The sequence below is a fragment of the Megalobrama amblycephala genome, linkage group LG7 (genome assembly GCF_018812025.1).
Source record: "Megalobrama amblycephala isolate DHTTF-2021 linkage group LG7, ASM1881202v1, whole genome shotgun sequence".
Classification (NCBI taxonomy): Eukaryota; Metazoa; Chordata; class Actinopteri; order Cypriniformes; family Xenocyprididae; genus Megalobrama; species Megalobrama amblycephala.
Window position 1 is genome coordinate 47,631,012 of NC_063050.1, and position 21,112 is coordinate 47,652,123.

At 36.0% G+C, this 21,112-nt stretch overlaps 2 protein-coding genes across 5 annotated transcripts in view; both read right to left on the bottom strand.

The window, feature by feature from the left end:
- Nucleotides 1–1,647: 1,647 nt before the first annotated feature.
- cnpy3 (canopy FGF signaling regulator 3) lies at nucleotides 1,648–7,531 on the bottom strand. The gene is made up of 6 exons (XM_048197870.1): nucleotides 7,274–7,531; nucleotides 6,495–6,621; nucleotides 6,260–6,356; nucleotides 5,523–5,645; nucleotides 4,256–4,373; nucleotides 1,648–3,147 (listed from the first exon to the last, which is right to left on the bottom strand). The coding sequence occupies exons 1-6, from the start codon at nucleotides 7,371–7,373 to the stop codon at nucleotides 2,876–2,878; spliced, it is 837 nt and encodes a 278-aa protein (XP_048053827.1). The 5' UTR covers nucleotides 7,374–7,531; the 3' UTR covers nucleotides 1,648–2,875.
- Nucleotides 7,532–10,192: 2,661 nt separating this feature from the next.
- Nucleotides 10,193–21,112, bottom strand: part of trpc5a (transient receptor potential cation channel, subfamily C, member 5a) — a 94,408-nt gene continuing 83,488 nt past the window's right edge. For all 4 annotated transcript variants that reach the window (XM_048197873.1, XM_048197874.1, XM_048197872.1 and 1 more), the window contains 4 exons: nucleotides 20,670–20,882; nucleotides 15,068–15,109; nucleotides 14,758–14,847; nucleotides 10,193–12,175 (listed from right to left, as the gene is read on the bottom strand). In XM_048197873.1, coding sequence (XP_048053830.1) covers nucleotides 11,303–12,175; nucleotides 14,758–14,847; nucleotides 15,068–15,109; nucleotides 20,670–20,882 — 1,218 coding nt within the window. In that variant the 3' untranslated portion in view covers nucleotides 10,193–11,302. The remainder of the gene's footprint in view (nucleotides 12,176–14,757; nucleotides 14,848–15,067; nucleotides 15,110–20,669; nucleotides 20,883–21,112) is intronic.

A 21,112-nucleotide genomic window follows, 5' to 3' on the forward strand; every position in this document is an offset into this window, starting at 1 on the left:
TTCATTTCTTTCTTTCAAAACAAACAAACAAACAAACAAACAAAAAAACATTCTGAATGGCATATGCATATAAAAAACATTAATTCCATATCCATAAAATAGTTTTTCAGTTATTAAATATTATAAATGCATTACTTCACACCACCAATAGGGTGAAATAGATATAAAACAAAAAACAAACAAAACAAAAAAATACGACCCAATTCTTCCCAATTAATTGTTAATAATTACTGTGGGGAAACCAGAAACCATGCTGAGAGCATATACATGGTCAACAACTGTAGGCTATATAAATCAAAACAGTCAAACAAAGACCCAGAGAAGAGATATTCATATTCTTGCTCACACATACTGTCTCTGGTGTAATATAGCAGGTGATTGCAATGTAAAAGATCAATATTTCAATTTCAGACTGCATTTTTATTCTCAGAGATTAGAGAACAATCAAATACTCGATTTTCTCCATCTGCCGAAGGAAGAATCTCTCAGCCTTACTGATAGCAAAATGAAAAGGTTTTAGCCTGGGTGCAAGATGTTTGTTTTTGTGAATTATTCATTGAGATGTGTTTGTGCAAGTGAATAGCCATTTGCTCCAATACTGAAGGGCAAATAATACAGATTGCTCAAACATAACAGAAAAGGAATTTGACATTGAGAAGTGGAAATGCGGACAAAGCCTTCAGGGTCACTCACTTACTGATAAACAGTCCTCGTGACAGATGGAGCGACACTTAAGCTTCTTCATAACGCACCATACTTGTGTCGGAAGAGCTTCGACAGATCTGTAGGATGTTGTTTGTCCACATAAATTTTAAGAAATGAAGGGGGTAAAGTTAGTGTACATCAAATAAGTCCCGTTTCCGGTGTTTTTCTCTTGAGAAAGTTAGCTTTGCTACAATAAAACAAAACAAACCAACAAATAAGAAGGACATACATTTTAAAGTCGACAGGAAACGGAAGTTTAGGTCTTAGGGAAGCGATAGCCTTTTCTTCCCTATGGTGACCTATGAAACGACTTCTCGAACAAGAAAAAATGTAAGGCGGGACTTGATTTTGTCCATAGGAATCGTGGTTTGACAGGTTGTGACCCTTTTTAAAAAAAAAAAAAAAAACAAACAAACAAACAAAAAACTATGGTTGTGATAAGCACACACACGTTGGGTTTCCATGTTTTATGGGGCATTTCCATAAACATCGTGATTTTTATACTGTACAACCTGTATTACCATAACCTACCCCACACAAAACTTTCTGCAATTTTACATTAAAAAAAAAAAAAATCAATTTAGTAACATCATTTATAGGCTGTTTTAATAATTATGGTTCCCTCATGGGGTTCAAAAAAAAGATGTCCCCACAAGGTCAAAGATTACTGGCATTACAATCCTTGTGGCGACATTTGGTCCCCATATAACGTCGTAGGGAATATCAGGACCACACACACAAAAGAAACGATCCTGAATATCGTAGGAACATTCCCACACTAAAACTTCTTGACAAATCCTTGTCTCTTTTACAAGCAAGGATTTGTTCTTTGTTTTTGGCGTTACCACCCCCTTGTGGTAAAGGCTGCAAAACTACTGCTCAAAACATTTTCTTCTGACATTTATTAAAAAAAAAAAAAAAAAAAATCAACCCAACAGTTGCTTGTTGTTGGTTTACTTTTTTTATTCATCAGTCATTTACAACTCACTTATCAAAAGCCTCAGCTAATGAGCTGCTGCCAAGAAACACAAAACCCGCACATGTTCCTCCCATTACAAGATTTGCATATACAGTTCAATCTCAGGTCAATAACTTTCATACACACACTCCACGTCGCACTCCAAACAACACTAATCTGAATAGGCATACAAACACCTGCAGGAGCTCACACACTTACAGACATACAGCTTTTGGAAACAGTGACGCCTGATATCAGATAAACAGCTGAAGTAAACAATACTGTACAGAAGAGCATTAAGAAAAAAAAATAACTCAAAACATTCCCTGTAAGTGACATCACATACATAAACACTGAAAACGCAAAAACAAATATGAACAGATCAAGTAAAAATGGTGCAACCATATTTGGATTTTAAAAAAAGAAGAAAAGGTCCCTACTTTCTCAGGGTTTCTTCCATTATCTGCATTACTGAAATGTGGGATATTTAGAGGCTTTACGAGGTGCCAAGTTCAGACTGTTCCATCTAAAAATAAAATAATAAAAGGAAATTTGTGATAATATATAATAAAAATCACATTTTATGGACATGTTGAATCACAAAAAAACAATCTGCATTTGTTGCATCACAAAATGTTTACATAAAAATATTATCTTATACAGAAAAAAAGTACAATTTTTTAATTTTTATTTTTATTTGTACCACCTAAATCATATTAATACTGAAAAAAGCTCCAAGTATGTATCTATGAGGGATCTATAATGATGAAATGAATGGCAAGTAAAAGTAACAGATCTTAACTAAATTTTAGGAAAGAGTGAGAGGAATAGAAATGAGAACCATGAGAAGGATTTCCAGAATCCATTCCGAGAGCTTGCCAACTTCAATGATTCAAAACACTTCCTGAAAGGAATATTGTACCAACATGTACCAGCATGAGAACAAACACAAGCAAACGTTTAAATCCAAGCTCTGATTTGATTGGTCTACAGTAGCTGCCATTTTTGGATCTGAAATGGTGTTCGATTTTAGCTTCTTCCTGTTCATGTAACATTCAAGTGACATGTTGTGCCTGATCTATAATGAGGAGCTCAATATTACTTTCTTCTAATGGACTAAAACTCAACGTACATCTCAGTATCAGTTGTAATTTTAGATGTCAAGGGGACAAGCATCAGAAAACAAACAAAAAAGGGGGGCAAAGAACTATATCAGAGTTCAGTTTTCTCCCGATTAAGAGGAACTTTCTTCTGAATCTCCTCCTCATCTGAGGTGTATCCGGCTTCTTCGGTTTTCCGCTTGCTAGTTTCGCTCTTGGAAAGCTTGGACTTTTCCTTCTTCTTCTTCTTCTTCACCTTCTTTTCCTTTTTCTGCCCATCCTCAGTGTCTTTACCCTTCTTCTTTTTGCCCTTCTTTTTCTTCTTGTCCTCCGCGATAGCTGCTGTGTCTCCCTTTTTCCCGACCCATGACTCTTTAAGACATTCTGCAGAGAGAATCAGAGGTACGTGTTTGCACAATTCTGATCTTTATACTGACTGCCTGCACTGTTATTAGCAACATGTGATCAAATCAGAGCTGTGTGTTCGGGAAGTGATGTCTTTTTCTGGCAGATCTATATTAGTTGCTATAGCAATGGCATAAGAGCCAGCACAATGCCAAATTAATCATTAATCTTCTATAACAGGAAGCAACAAGCTGGTGATATGAAGACAGACAGCTAATAATTTGTATTTGCTCATTTACACTATGAACAACTGGTATTTTCACAAGATTTCATTACTTACAGTACTTCAACAATTGGTACTTTGTCAAATGTGTTAAATTATGTACTGATTTTATTTGGAAAAATATAATAATAAATAGTATGCATGTATATATATAAAATGCAAAGTTGAATTTTTAGCATCATTATTCCAGTCTTCACTTCAGTGTCACATGATCCTTCAGAAATCATTCTAATATGCTGATTTTCTGCTCAAGAAACATTACTATTATTATCAATGTTGAAAACATTTCTTAATATTTTTCAAAAGAATAAATCTTTTATAACATAAATGTCATTATATCACTTTTGAACAGTTTAAAGTGATAATCTACCCAAAAATGTACAACCAAACAGTTTTGTTCTCACTGACTTCCATTGTATGCACAAAAAATACAATGAAAGTCAATGGGAACCGAAACTGTTTGGTTACCAACATTCTTCAAAATATTTATCATGTTCCACAGAAGACAGTAAGTCATACAGGTTTGGAACAACATGAGGGTGAGTAAATCATAGAATTTTTGGGTGGACTATCCCTTTAATGCATCTTTTATAAATAATATTTCTTGTCCATTTAGTTGTACAAGAGGGCGCACAGGACACCAGCTAAAGCTGCCATACGCTCTAGAGTACGTCATTTACTATTTCTGCTCCTGTGGCCTTGAGTAACTGTCTGAGTCTTCCCACAAACAACGGGTCTTAAAACCGGTGCCGATAAAGGAGATCAAGAGTTTTAGTCTGTAAGAAGTCATAATATTATGTCTGGAGTGGTTTAACTGTTAAGTGGGTATGTGATGAAGTAAAACAGCTGTTAGTTTCACATTACCAGTGTCTTGTCCTTTCAGCACATGTTTTTCACACAGGTAAGTGGTGAGATCTTCCTCCTGGCTGCCTTTATACCAGTCTTCAATGACTTCTTCATACTGCTCTACCATCACATCACACTGAGGGAAGAAACACACATCTCTTACTGGAGCATATCATATCTCTCATTTACCTGAACATAAATGGAAATCATGCATTTACATATGTTACTTTATACACTTAACCATTAATATAATAATATAAAAAAAAAAAAAAAAAAAAATATATATATATATATATATATATATATATATATATATATATATATATATATATATATATATATATATATATATATCAAATCAAAGACATCATTAACATACAGTATACAATATACAAAGAAGTTTAAAAAAAATGTTTGTAGAGGAGAAAATAACAGCATACCAGTTTGGAACAGTATTATTATAAATGTGTACACATACACACACACCCATATATATATATATATATATGGGTCAAAACACAATACTGGTCTCAGCTTGTTTTGTGTTGTATTGTATTGTGTTGTGTTGTGACCCATATGTTTTATGTTGTATTGTATGTTGGGTCAAAAGACAATACAACATATATGTTGTTGCACATTTCATTCATTTATACTGTTTATTTACTATAAAATAAATGTAACTGTTTAAAATAGTAATAAAATATGACAAGATCTCAGAGTCAAAAAATATATCAAAAATGTCTGAATAAGTTTTGGTTTGACATTATATTATATTATATTATATATATATAAAAAGATAACGGTTTTCTAGTTTAATATTTGTTTAAAAGAAAATTTATTCCTGTGATAACAAGGTTGAATTTTCAGCATCATTACTCCAGTCTTCAGTGTGTCACATGATCCTTCAGAAATCATTCTGATATGCTGATTTGGTGCTTAAGAAACATTTCTTATTATCATCAATGTTGAAAACAGTTGTGCTGCTTAATATTTTTGTGGAAACATAATACATTTTTTCAGGATTTGTTGATCAATAGAAAGTTCAAAATAACAGCATTTTCTTTTGTTAATCTTTTGTTACATTATAAATGTCTTTATTTACACTTTATGATCAATTTTATGTATCCTTTCTGAATAAATAAATAAAAAAATAATAAAAAAATTAATAAAAAAATTAAAAAACATTTTATATAAATATAATATATATATATATATATATATAAATTTGAGCAACTGCAAAATGAATCACATTAATTGCAATTTACACTGACAGTCACTCACATACCTGTTTTTTGAGGTCAGCCACTTCTGCACTAGTCTCGTTCCACAGTTCATAGGGAATGTCCATGACCACCTTCACACCTTTATTAACCAGGTTATGTAAGGTAGAGAATGTCTCAGACATACCCTGAACAGAGAAAGAGAAATGATCAGATCTCACCAGCTATAATACAGTTTGACATATCACAGCATTTTACAGTAAAAGAATTCAGTCTCAACATCATACAAATACCTGCATTTACTAGATCATCAAATAAAGAAACATATTGGCAACATTTAAGGCATTCCTGATATGAAATGTGATCATTAATTATTGGCACAGAAATTTGGTGCATTCATTCATTCATTCATTCACAAAACAAACTTTTCACTCTACAACCAAGTTTTAGTCACTCAAGATTGTTTAATAGATGTTATGGGGACAGTTTTATTAATTCTGTCATTTACTCACCCTCAAGTTGTTCCAAGTTTCTTTCTTCGGTAGCCATTGACTTCTATAGTATTTTTTTCCTACTATGGAAGTCAATGGCTACCATCAACTGTTTGGTTACCAACATTCTTCATAATATCTTATTTTGTGTTCAACAGAAGAAACTTATACAGGTTTGGAACAACTTGAGGGTGAGTAAATGATGACAGAATTTAAATTTTTGGGTGAACTATCTCTTTAATTATTCAGTAAGAGCACTAAAGTTGTGGTGCAAAAACATGAAGGTGGTAGAAAAGCAGGTTATATCAAACCTTTGCAAAGCGATTGCTGCCATCTCTCTCTTTGTGTAGATTGTACTGCATAATCCTTGAGCAAACATTCTCCATCACCTCTATGAAACGAATATCACTGAAAAGCAAAAGACAGCATTAGATGTTGCTCAATAAAGCTCACACTGCACATGTTCACTTTACAGTACTACATACTTTCTAGACCAGACGCATAATTATTTAGCTTAAGATCAGGGTTTGCATTAAAAACACTTACGATTTGACATATTTGATTGGCGGTGCACCTTTATCATCCAGGAAACGGTAGTTGGTTTCTATCACTTCTTTAGTTTTGCCGGTCTCTTCAAATGCAGACTTCATCTCAATACTTACAAATTTGCACACTATAAAAACATACAGACCATAATCAAATTTAGTAGACTAAAGAGGAACAGAAAGCAGCTTTGTCTCAAAAACTACTCCACCGCCTACATAGACTGCATTGTTGGTCATTATAGGCACATTAAAATGTTCCAAACATGCAGTCTAGGTAGGCAGCACACTAGGTTTTGAGACACACCAAGTAGGTCCGTTGAAAAGAGGAATCTGCTGCTTTTGTTTCCCCCCAAATGCTCTAAATAACAATGCATTACTTTCAATTATTTATAATAATTATTAGAATTAATCAATTATTAGTTGTAATCATTGTAGTATAGTTTAATATATTATATAGGCTAGTAAGACAGGTAATAGAAATAATATGTGGAATAACAATTACTTCTATGTTCAATGTTTTTAGAAATGAAAATGGTTCAAATGATCTATTTCGATTTATAGCTGTTATGAAACGAACTATGCAGATTGCTATTGATATACATGGATCTCTGAACTGAGTCTTATAAAAACAAATCTTAGACCTCTTATATTGTGTAAAATATGTGTCTGCGATTGCATTCGGTGATTTTATCAAACTCTGAAAATTAGTGTTGAAATGCACAAGAGATCATGATGTATTTAAAGCAAATTATTGATAAATTATAAATAAGGATAGTCTACCTTCACATTTATTTGGCAGATGCACCCACTCATCGTCCCCGCTTTTGTTAGCAGCTGCGGCACTTACGAGAAACAACACGACGCAGGTAAAAACATTCATTTTTGTTAGTGGGAAATATTTACAATGAGCAATACTAAAATACCGAACATGCTTATTTAACTAGCAGCTATTTCTTCTGAAGCTCCACTTCCGCTGTGGCAGGTTGACGCAGACGTGCGCGGAGTGGACCAATCACAGACGCCGAAGTGGCATGAGCGAGCCAATGAAGAATGTGGGCGGGGTCGACTGCATGAGAGATGTTTATGACAGAATGGCTTGATGTATTTTTGGCAGTAAATTAATTTAAAGAAAGAAAGAAAGGGTAGATTTTCTTAAATGTGGTATAAATTCCTTTTATGTAGGTCAGGTTTTTGAACAATACAACTAAACAAAATTGAATCTGAATTAAACTATAAAAAGTATTTGTGCAATGGATGTACGCAACCACTAGAGGCCACTACACTCCACATAATTAGATTTTCCCCAGGACTATACAATTGCACTCATAAATTAGCATGCTATGTTTACAAATTACTACAATGGCAGTGTTTGCTAATCTTACCCCTGCCAAAGACCCTCAGGAACATTGTGTCATTCACAAGGGTGATTTGCAGAGGACGTCAGCTTCATTTTTCCTATTCCACCAACAAAAGTCATGGTAGTAGCCTACTAATACATTTGTACTGATGAAAATTTCTCATTTAAAGGACATTTTTTTATTCGCCTTTGAACTATAATTTTAGTATTGTGTTGGATGGCTACTTGATGTCCAAAGTGAAAGTTGAGAACCACTGTCCTACATAAAAGGACACCTTAAATCACCACATTTATCTGAATTTACCAAGTGCCAATTTGACACAACTACTGGTGTTTGCATAGATTCACCCAGCCCCAGGAAAGCATTGCATAGTATTTTAAGGTACTTGTTTTGTTAATACCAAAAACTCTGGCCTTGTTTTACTGTATATGATAGAGCCGGGAAAGAGTAGAGCACGTACTGTATCAACATTATTTATATCTTGTCAGGAAATGGCAAGAAACCAAAGACATCACCAGGGTTATTCAGCTTTATTGAATCTGCATATTCGGCATTCCCTTGAGTTCAGTTTCTGGCTGTAAGAACTACTTTTTATCTTCATCGTATTTTCACACATTTCCAAGGAAAAGTAGAAACTTGTAAGAATCATACAAGAGGAGCATGTATTTCATTCAAGTGTTTACATAATAAGCATTTACAGTGCCTTGCCAAAAGTAATCAGGCCTTGACCAATTCTGTCATGTTACTGGATTACACAGTCCCACATTGCAGTTTTGTTACATTCAATCCCTACATTGTAATATTTTGGAACCTTCTGCAGAAATGACAGCATCGCTCAGAAATGTTCAAATAGCGTCACTGTAAGACACTCATCTTTTTGTTGAATTTATATTTATTTCATACCAATAAATATCATATCATCAAATAGTCTGCAACTTTTTAGATAATTTCTGCCCCAAAACTATTTTCCAACATAAAACAATGACAAATTAAAATACCTTCTAAATTCAAGTATCACCAATGTCACATTTATAACTAAGTAAAATACCAGAGTTGGTTAAATGACTGAATATTTTAGCAAGGCACTGTATATGGTTCATCAGCATTCATCATCGCAGAGCAGGGGGATGTCTTATTCGATGCATCTCCCCCATACCTGATTATTATAATATACTAATTAATATTCATATACAGTAAAAAGTAAGCAGTCAAAGAAAAAAAAAAAAACAGCTCCAAAAACATTATAATAGTATAATCTATAAATAATGTCTGTCTAGACTAAAACAGTCTTGAAATTAAATCATTTGTACATGCTATTCAAAATACAAAAATAAGATTTCAGTCATGTTAGATTCTAGCATAACTTCAGCCCTCCGGGTGCATAACACAAGTAACGTCACACTATGATGTGCACGTATCATAGCATTAAAGTGAGAAACCTTCACCGGGTGAGCGCCAGTGGCTCACTGATCAGTTACTGAGAGAAAAAATATATATTTCAAACCTGTTCCACCAAGAACATCATGTCCTTAAACATACACTGCAGGTCCATATCATGCTCAAGTATACTTTCCTATGAGAACTTGCTATGAAAATGAAGTACATGAACTGACAATGATTCAAGTGCATACTGAATTGAATGGCATGAATGGTGAGGTTCAGGGTTAAAATTCAACATGAAATGGCACACGCAAACTATTTATCTTATGCAATGTGACATTTTTGAGTGAAATAGGATATTTAATGTTTAAAAAATTTAGTGTGTGATTTGGTTTTATTCATGAAGGTCAAGTCCCCTTTTCCCAAATGACATCAGCCAAGTGGCGGAGCAGGTTATTACATTATTATGAAAGATTATGGATACAAATATTCTTATCTTTGGAATAACATGCATTTATGCATCATAAACAATACAACCAGAAACATGAATTAAGAAAACAGTCAATTTTGGTAAAATTACTCACCCTCAAGCCATCCTAGGTGTATATGACTATCTTCTTTCAGACGAACACAATCTGAGATATATTTAAAAATATCCTGGCTCTTCCAAGCTTTATAATGGGAGCGGTGGGGCCTGTTTTGAAGCCCAAAATAAATGCATCTATCCATCATAAATATAATCCATATGATGTATGGATATTTGGATATATGGATATTTCTTTGACAAAAACGCATCGCTTGGCTTCAGAAGGCCTTTATTAACCCCCTGGAGCCATGTGATGTACGATGGATGGATGCACTTTTCGTTTTTTGCTTCAAAATCAGGCCCCCCATTCACTACCATTATAAAGCTTGGAAGAGCCAGGATTTTTTCATATGTATCTCTTGATTGTGTTCGTCTGAAAGAAGATAGTCATATACACCTAGGATGACTTGAGGGTGAGTAAATCATGGGCTAATTTTCATTTTTGGGTGAACTATCCCTTTAAGCTAAACCCTCATGTTGTGTTCGGGACATTTTGACCCAGAGAAGATTTTCTTTTTCCCAAAAATGTTTAGTTTTAGTTAATATTATTGCATTGGACTAAAACTTAATTACTTTGCTCACACCCAAAAATTGTGGATAATTTTTGTACTTTTTAATTTTTGTACCTTCTTCCACTTGTGGTGTTCCTGGTCAAAAATGACCGACCTACAAAAAATAGCGTATAAATCTCTCATTATGCTATATTATCACCAAATATTGGATTCAATCCTTTTGTCGAATTGTTTTCTTTCAATTAGGACAGATTTTGTATTTCTTTTCAGAACTAATTGATCATAAACCTCATTTATCTGAGCTTATGTACCTCAGTTTTTGAGTGAAAAAAAAAATTGTGGATAATTTTGTCAATATTCGATCAAATATGAAAAAAAATTGCACTGTTTATCACACTAGTGTGCTTTAATATTTAACCAGGAAGTTTGTTTTGAAATTCTTTTATCTTGTACAAAATGGAACAAAGCCACACTTGTGGTGTTCACGGTCAAAAAAGACCAGCCTACCAAAAATATCTTATAAATCTCTCGCTATGCTATATTCTATCACCAAATATTGGATACAATCTTTTTGTCAACTTGTTTTCTTTCAATTATAACAGATTTATTTTGCAAACTGACTGGTTGTAGGCCTCGTTAAAAATAATCATGCAGGTTTGGAACGACATGGGGAGGGGGAGTCATTTTTGGGTGAACAATCCCTTTAATGATATGATGTAATGAAGACACAAAAATGCATCCTGGCCTGATTATGGCACTTTTCTATCCCTTCTGAATCTCTGTCGTCCATCGTTTCATTTATTCATCCCATCCGTCTTGTAAATGATTTGGTTAAATCTCAGAGAGAAATGACAAATATTGCAGCAGCAAACAAAAGAACAAACAAGAATCTGTTGTTGTTAAGGTAATAGTTATTGATATCATCACTGATTATTGTTATTATCAAAGTGCTGTACAGTACATACTAGCAATACTATAGCTGCGTGGTCACAGAATCGTCCTGTTCCGTTACCCAGCGGGACGAGTCTGGCGTTTGTCCGCCACAGGGCCCGACCAATCCCTGGAACACGTCCTCATTCGAGTCCAGGAGGCGGGAGCTGGAGGCGGAGAAACTGGAAGCACAGTGCAGAGAAGAAGATGGGGACAGAGGTCCTAATGTCAGTAAAACATCCCTCCCGTTAACTCTCTGTCCGTTGGTTGTCATGGCAACACTGTCGCCCTCATTTAAAGCGGCCACGTCCACCTGATTAAGGTTGGTCTCGCTGCGGGTGACTGGACCGTCGCCTCTGGTGAAGCCCAAGTCCTGCCAAGCCCCCGGCGGGTGAAGCAATCCATCTGAGATAGTGTAGGTTGCAGCAGTAACACCTGCCGGCTGCGGAATGTGGCTGCCCATGCGTGAGAACAGCAGCCCGAGCCGTCTGAAGGAGTTCTTCTTGGAACTAGAGAAGCGTGAAAAGCGCCTCCAAGTCCGTGAAAGTGCAGGTCTTGCTGGAGCCACTGAGGACAGGGAAGAGGAGGGCGAGGGATTCTTCCTCAGTCCGTTGATCTTTGGTTTATCTTCCCTGTACGCAGACGACGCTGCCGCTGTTGACGCCTCCATTCCGGAGATGGAGCGAAAAAGGGCGGAGACTCCGTACGACGGATCTGAAGGCGTGATGGTTTTGAAAGAGACGCCCTTGGCCCCGACGCTGCTCCCATCGCTGTGATAACAGGCCTCGCCTTCGTCGCTGACCTCGTCTCGAAGCGTGGCCTCGCTGCTGGAGGAATAGTTCCGCCGGGGCGGCTTTCGGTTGCCGAGAAGATCCAAAACTTCGTAGCGAAAGCTGGAAATGTCCTGTTTCAGCTCCTACAGCAGAGAGTTACAGAATTACATAATGCATTTAAAAAAGATCCTCATTTTTAGCACAGCAGAAGTTACGAATCGAAGATTCTGACCTGATGCACGACAAAACTAAATCACAACTAGCATGTTACATTTCGGATGTATCTGAAACTAGATTTTAAACCATTAAGATTTCACTGTGGGTTGAGGAAGAAAACAAAAATTAAGGGAGTTCATGGATTGATTTTATTGTTGTTACTTTATGACTTAACCAGGTGCAATATAATAATGAAAATATCCTGTATGTATATCACTGTAAAGAAATAAAATATAAAAGAATAAAGGTCCGAAATTCTCGTCTGAAATTTTCACACTTTAAAAAATAAATACGACCTCACATTGTGTCAATCACATTTACACACTGCCTCCGAAACTTGCAAAAAAAATGTAAAAAATCAGATTGGGTTTAATTTTCGGCATTTTTCGCATTCGTAGAAAGAATTTTGAGAGGTGACAATTCAGAGCCACCATACAAGCGAACGGCAAAATCCATAATGCCGTCTTACAAGTTGATCCACTTCGTCTTGCAGCACAAAGCACAGACAAATAAAGTGCAGAATACATATATATTGGTGGTCTTCTTTTTAATATGTGGCTCCAGTATCACTAGCAAAGCATCAAACTGAGCCACTGACATCCTGAAGTAAACTTTCAATCACTCTGGATAATCCTGCAGCTCCTTGAAAAGGAGGTGGAACTCTCCTTCCTCTCGACGCAACCTCAGGATTGGATGAACCCAATATTTTCTCTTTTTTTTTCTTTTTTTAAGAAGAGAGAGGACAACAAAATCATCCTCACTGCTTGAAGACTCCATTTTGTATTGTTTTGTGCAGTTTTTCGCAAAAGATTAATTAATACACATTGAACTCAGTGTTCAAGGTTTCTGTGCATGACGAATTTTTGGATGACTAATACAAAAAATGCATTCAAAAATTTTGGACTAATTCTTTAGGGTCCAATTCTCACTATTAACTAGTTTGCTTATTAGCATGTATATTACTAGGATATTGGCTATTTATTAGTACTTTATAAAGTACATATTAATGCCTTATTCTGCATGACCATATTCTACATCCCATAATCTTACCCAATACCTAAACCTAACAACTACCCTACTAAATATTAATAAGCAGTAATTAGGAGGCAAAAGTCGTAATAGTGAATATATGCTCCCCAAACTAAAGTGTGACCATGTTTATATACTAGAGTACTACAATCCATCTTGTACCTTTATACGATATATAGTCAAAGTTCATCACAAGTAGCTTTCCCATGAGCTGAGGTAAATACTAATTTATAGAAGGTACACACAGTGTCATACACATATATACAAAACACATCCTATAACACACAACACTAAAACAATGAAATAACAACATCAAATGTAACATAAACCCTAATGTATATATGTATATGTAATAACAAAAAATAAGAAGAAAATTAATTAATTATTTAAATAAAAAACCATCAACTGTGAAGACTCAGGAAATTCTGGGAACATCAACTTGCAGTTTTTCATTGTAATTTGTAAAATTACGTTTTTTTTTGTTTGTTTTTTGTTTTGTTTTTTGCCAAAACTGTGTATTTTACAGTATTTTACTGTAAAATTATATGAAATGTCCCTTTAGATATAGTTAATCACTGTATATTTTAAGGAAAGTACCGTTACTGTTAACGAATTAACAGGTTTTAGCATAGCATTTTTACAGTCTTCCCTAGTGAAAAATAAGTATACCAAAATTGTATTTGAAATTCATTTATTTTATGCTAAGCATACTACAAATACTTTTACATATTTATGCACTTAATATAAATACCCTGCAACTGTACTTTTATTATACTATATTGATATACTTTTCGGAACAACTAATTTTGCAAATAATGTACTTTAGTTATCCGGAAGTGCTGAGGTCCAACTAAAGATATACTTAAGTATATTTGATTGTGCTAAAATGGAACTATTGCAAGTATACTTTAGGTACACTTTAAATATCTTGCATTTAAAGACTGACATTATACATTGATCATACTATACTTACGAATATTGATATTAAAACAAATTTTAGGCTTAATATTAAGAAATGTCCATTGTGTAATAGAAAGTACTCCAAATATAGTTTAATTATAATATTTATTCAGTATAATATATATAAGTAAGTCTCAAGTGATATGTCAGTAAATATGTTAAAGGATTTGTAGTATACTTAAATCTATAAAATAAATGTAATTTAAATACATTACTGTATAGTATAGTTTTTTCCCCACTAGGGTTAACCTTTAAAATAGTGATCATTATATATATTTCACATTTTTTATTTAGTTAAGTTTAAAAAATTTATCAAGTGTGCTAGTGTAGTGTTTGTGTATCAAGTGTGCTAGTGTAACAAAAATGTTTGTACAGTAAAGTAATGATTGCAATATATAAGATAAGAGAGATAAAATAATAAAATAAAGAATGATCATTTGTGGTAGTGTTTTTAGTTAGTAAGCATGCATTTCCTGATGTTTATGCAAGAATAATAGAGAGCAATCAGTTTCAGAAGCACCTTAAAATTCTCCTCCGTCAGCCCTTCGCTTGTCTTAGCGTTGCGGATCATGGACGCCACGTACCTCTTCACTAGACTACGAATGACCTCCTGAGGGATTGAAGGAGAAGAAGAGAAAGCAAGCAATCAGACAGAGCTCCCTAATCTTGTTAATCTGAAAACGTACAGCTGGATCTTTGGTGTGACGGTGCAAGGAAAAAGAGAGACGGGGAAAACAAAGCCAGAGGCAATGCAATGTAATGCAATTACATGCACAGTGTTTGTATTCTCATATGTGTTTGTAATTGCAGAGCTTTATCTGCTGGCATACCTGATAATGCTGATTCTGTATCAGCCTGTCAGCATGCTTTTCCTGAAAGGAGAAACAAAAATTCACACTGTAATTATGCAGGGTAATTGTGCTCTTTGCCTAATCAATTACATGCCACTTATTTAGTTGTTTGTTGGATAATTATTCAATTAAACTCCAGGGTCATTCACAGGAAACTGTGGTATTTCTGTGCTATGTGTCACCATCACTTACAATTAGTATATTATCAGGGCACTAAACTTTAAATTAATTATGATATAATATAATGAATCTTATTTAAATTAATTCATAAATTCATTATATATAATTTAGTGTAGATTACAGATTTAATTGCTTGTCACTCAATATGCATGTTCCCATTCGTGATTACTACATTTGAATGGCACTGAAAAATAAACCATAGTTTTTGCATTATATTTTCCCCTGTACTTTCTGTCTAACAACTGTACTGTTATTAGTCATTTTCCTACTGTAATTTGATGATTGTGACATCAAATTTAGGGTGTTGGCATCAGAAAAAAATGGGTTACACTTAAGCCTAAGGTGATGTAGTTACATTGTATTTACTTAAATAAGTACAGAGTAATATTAATTAACTACATGTACTTGTATAGAGTTATGTATAGTTAAGGGTTTAGTTTATATTACTGTTATTAGGTTTCTGACCCCCCCCCCCCCCCCCCCAAAAAAAGCAATGTAATTACCACATTCAAGGCCCTGAAAGGTAGTAAAGACATCGTTAAAATAGTCCATGTGACTACAGTGGTTCAACCTTAATGTTATGAAGCTGATGCAGGAGCAGGCCAATAATGAGCCGGCATTCTGACGTAGAACCCAGAAGCGCTATACTGTGTTTACAACGTAAACTGCATAGGAGACTAACAGGGAAGAGAAGAAATTGTTGAATGAAGTCGTTATTTTTGTTTTGTTTTTGCACACAAAAATAATTCTCTGCTTCATAACAATAAGGTTGAACCACTGTGGTCACATGGACTATTTTAACAATGTCTTTAGTATCTTTCTGGACCTTGAAAGTGGTTGTTAAATTGCTGTCTATGGAGGAGTCAGATACCTCTCGGATTTCATCAAAAATATCTTAATTTGTGTTCCGAAGATGAACGAATATATCTATATCTACTCCATAAAATTTTGGCAACAGATTACAAGCAATATTATTAATTAAATTCAACAAATAAAATAGAGTTAGAATTAATCCAATTAATTCCTTAAATGTCAACCATTTAAAACGAGTAAAATTTAAGTAAAATTTAAACAAAAATATCTGAATAACAGACAGACGTCAAAGATGAATTAAGAACTCTTTATTTTTTATTGCCAACATTGAAGACACCTGATGATAACAAGTAGAATCACTGAAGGAAAGAGAAACACATGAATGAACAGAGGTTTAGATGTTGATGTTGATTTTATTGAAAATGTTTGGTCACCATTATGGTGATCGGTGTTTCATTTAGTTGGGCAGTTTGACTCTTTGCTTTTTATGTCAGTTTGTGGTTTATGTAATGGTGTTTGCTAATTGAAAGTTCACAAGAACAGCATTTATTTGAAAAAGAAATCTTTTGTAACATTATAAATGTATTTACTATCACTTTATATCAGTCTAATGCATCCTTGCTGAATAAAAGTATTGTACAAACTTTTACAGTGTACAAACTGAACTGATGGTGTCGGGGAAAAAACAATGATAGTTTGACACATGACTAAGACTCTGTTGTATCTGTTGATGCTGTTGACATTCAGTCTGCTGCATATCTTTACAAAAAAGTCTGATAGTAAAAAAAACTGAGTAACTATGGAAACAAAGAAACAATCTTGGGTTTATATCAACCCTTTCCTTTCACACCCTAAATGAAGGAATCAATCAAAATTTTCAAATGCTATTTAAATGTAAATTCTCATATGTAGCCCTACAATGCGTTTGCATTGTACTGAGATGTATTAGTCCAGCCTTTCTAACTGGAATGTTGATATTCAGGACAAAATCTGATGTGTGCTTTTACACATGCAGAAAAAGGCATTCTGCTATTGCAGTATGAGCTGTGAAAGATCTTTAATATTCTTATCAGATATTGCAGGAAAGCTGCTCTCCTCTTAGCTCTACATGTAGGCAGCTTTATATAATGATCAAGGTTTGATCCCAGCACAGCAATGCCAGCAAACATGTGGGAGAGAGTTTTGAGTGAGTGTGTTTCCGTTGTGTGTGTGTGCGTGAATGACAGTGTGAAAGAGAGAGAGAGAGAGAGTGCATGCGCATCTGTATTGATGCAGGCCAATAAAGGCCATGCTGAGAGATGGATTTGTAATAAAAGTGCGTCAGGTGGAACATGAGAGGTTATATTCGAAACAGAGAAGACGAGAGTCCCGGGAGTTTCGAGGGGAGTTGCATGGCAACACAGGAGGTTAAACTCTAGACAGACTCGGGCCATGTTACACCTCATTACATCATCAAAGGAGACATAGAAACTTGTTGAATAAAAGAATCTTCCTTCATAGAAGTTTAATTAATTCATATGAAACTTCACTGATTCAATTGAAATGAAATTTGCTACCAATCAGGCAATTCTCAATGAAAGCAGTATTTGAAGTTTGGGGGGAGGGGGGATGACAAGCTGATTGTGATGTCAAAAAAATGGCAAAGACCTGTCTCATAAATATTAATTAAGTCATGCTGACGTTGCTAGGTAACCTTCCCAGTTATCTAACTTATTTAATATTCATGGACCAAGCCTTTGCCATAGTAGCCCTGATAAATAGGTATTTCACATGAAATGCAGCTGACCTGTAGTGTGGCATGCTAAACTACATCTAAAACTATTTTAAACAGCATGTTGCTAATTCTTCTATAAGAATTATCCAGGCTGTTTTCTTGACCTCATATTAATTGTGAGACTATACAGAATAACTGTACTTTTAAAAATTCATAATGCAAGACCCTTCAAAAGTAACTACTGAAGACAAGAAAAAATGATGATCAATTTTCAGTTAAAAGATACACTGTAATATAAATGCATAATACACTTTTGAACTGAAAAAAAAAAAGTATCACAGTTTCCACAAAAATACTCTTTGTTTACTCTTCGGTGGTTGGTTGTTGTCTGTGTTTGGTACACACTGTTACGCTGTTGTGGATTATCTGAATTTGTTTTATTATTAAAGACATTCGTATTGGAACCTTTTGACTCATCTTCATCTTTGAACTCCTTAATCTGTGACAGAACAACCAACCACTAATATGAATCTAGCAGCTCAGTTCGGTGCTGTGGCCCAATGGACTTCATGGATTATACTCTCCAGTTCAGCCATCTTGCCATCCATTCAAACCTTGATGATGAGACCATCAAATCGCTGTTCTGGATCGGGAACTTTCACCATCCTATAGACCTCCCAGACACCAAAGGACTTGAATGGAGGGAGGCCATCATCAGGTGTCTGTCCCCGATCCAGGACACAGCCAGACCCAGAGCCCAGCCCACCACCACCACCCTCGACCGAGGAGATTCAGAGAGCCAGAGAGCTTAAGCCTGCTGTGATGAATGAGCCACAGCCCAAATAAGTGAGGACAGGGCCAATCATCGCCCCAGAGTGAGTCTGACCAGGGGTGTGAGCCAGCGATGGCAGTGGGAATCTTGATGGATTTGAATGAGGACTAGTTGATACAATGGGACAATGAGGTACTGCCTCCCAACTTGAATGAACTGTTTCGTCATCACCGCTGGTTCTTGCCAGCTTTGAGACTGTATTGTCAACCTCTACAGACTTTGAATTATTATCATTAATCCGGTAACAGCCTCCCTCTATTACCTCTATCGGAGAACTCAGCCAGTCCTCCAGCCCCGCCTCAGCTGGGTTCCTGCAGCCCTTCGTCTTCCCCCCTGATACCTGACAGCGTTGGGAAGCCTCAGGCCTTACACTTACCAGCTTCGCCTAAGCCAGAGGATCCCTCGGCTCCGCCTCCGACCGCTGATCCCTTCGCTTCACCTTGGCCCACTGACCTGTCGGCTCCGCCTTGGCTCCTCCCACCCTCGGCTCCACCAGAGACCCTCTGCCTTGCGGCTCCACCAGGCTCCCTCGTCCCTCTGGCTCCACCTCGGTCAGCCACCACCCTGCCTGCACCACAGACTTATGAGCCATCCGCGGCACTCCGTCTCTCCACCCCTTCGGCTCCAGTGGGCTCCATCCTCCCTCTGGCTCCACCTTGGTCCTCAGTCGCACCGGCTCTGACTCAGTCCTCGGGCACTAGGGTTCCTCCTTGGACACTGTGCCAGCAGTGTCGCTTGGACCCATCGGCTCACCGTCTACACCTTGGGCTCCCCTAACAACAGCTCCATCTCCATCGGTCGTCCCCCGTTTATCGCCTGCCAAGTCACCATCATGGCTCCTCCCTCCATCGACTCCGCCATGGGCTAACTTCCTGGTTGTGCTCTGGTCACCACCACCTGGCCACACCTTCCATCATCTCCTCCATGGCTTCTTCCTCCATCGCCTCCTTGGTCTGTTCTGCCTGCTCTCACCAGCCCTTTGCTAGCTCCTCTCACCAGCACTTTGTCAGCTTGTTCACCTCCAAAGCCCCCCTCCCTATGTTCTGTTATGTTCTGTTAGTTTCATTTTCATGGACTTTTAGTTTGTATTCATTATTTGCTGTTGTATTCCTGAAAATCATTTCTATGGACAGTGATTATCATCACAGCTGTTTGCCATCATCTCATTATCAGTGTGAATTTATGTTCCTCCTTGTTCACTCTTCAGTGGTCTGTTGTTGTCTGTGTCTGGTACACACTGTTACCGTTTCGTGGATTATCTGAGTTTATTTTATTATTAAAGACATTTGTATTGGAACCTTTTGACTCATCTTCATCTGTGACACCATCACAGGAACAATTTACATTTCAAATATATTCAAATAGAAAAAAATATTTTAAATTCTAAAAATATTTTTTACTGTATCTTCAATCAAATAAATGCAGTATTGGGAAGCATACGAGACTTTCGTCTTACTGCCCCAAAACTTTTGAATGATAGCATATATTTTTCCTTAAAATTAATGTAAATTTTAACCTAAAGTCTTGATGTTAATACAAAAAGAATGCAACCCAATTAGTGTATATGTGCATTGCAGACATGTTTGAGTTGTAAGGTGTTGTAGACGAACCACACTGAAGTCACTGACTTAATCAGAAGATCAAGGTTTGAAGTAGAGTATTTGATCTGATGTTGATTTGAATGTGCCAGATTTTTAAGTTGTTTTCTTTGTTAAAGTCAAAGATTTTTTTTTATATATTTCTTTCACCCAGTGATACCTGAAGGTAATGCATGATGATACCAGTCTAAATACAATTACTGCATCCCACTATGTGTCAAAAACCAATAGTTCAAAGGCAATAAAAATGTAAATGAGCTGTTTTAGCATTCAATGTGCTGATATATGTGTGTGGCTGTGCTGTTAGTCAATGTAATGGGTAATCAGTTACGGAATGAGCCTGCTGCATTGTGCTTAAAGTGTAATTTAAACCAGAACCACTTGATCAGATTCAGATGAAATCACAGTGAGCATGTTCAAATGGATTCAGGTTTTTATCTTTACCGTAAACTCCTTCAGATTCTCGTGTTTATGGGGTTCTTCTTCAGGCGGAGCAGTCTCCGACCCGCAGAGCCGCCCGTGTACCCATAGACACAGGTACCAGAAAGACTTAGGACTGGGGACTACATTGAATGGTGGAGGGAGTGTCCCTCCCTCATCAAAGTAACTCATCCACAGCTTGGTACGAGCAAACTTCCATTCGATATCAGCATGGTCCTAAGGCACAGTGAAAAAAGAGTTATTAATAATAAGAACTGAAGGATAATAATCACCCAAAAGTGTGTATAAAATGTGAGTATATTCGACCAATGCATACTGTGGTTCTCAACCAGGGGGCCGGGGCCCACTAGGGGGCCTCAGCAAACTTCCAAGGGAGTTTAAAAGTATTTAAATTAATAAATTATTATTAATATAATAAAATAATCTAACTTTAATCTAAAAAGCCC

Excerpts from the sequence above, each read along its gene's own strand:
- cnpy3 (XM_048197870.1), bottom strand. The coding sequence starts at position 7,373 with ATGAATGTTTTTACCTGCGTCGTGTTGTTTCTCGTAAGTGCCGCAGCT. Across the intron at positions 6,622-7,273 it reads TCTGCCAAATAAATGTGAAG|TGTGCAAATTTGTAAGTATT; the intron begins GTAGACTATCCT and ends ATGTTTTTATAG. Across the intron at positions 3,148-4,255 it reads GCTGAAAGGACAAGACACTG|AATGTCTTAAAGAGTCATGG; the intron begins GTAATGTGAAAC and ends TTCTCTCTGCAG.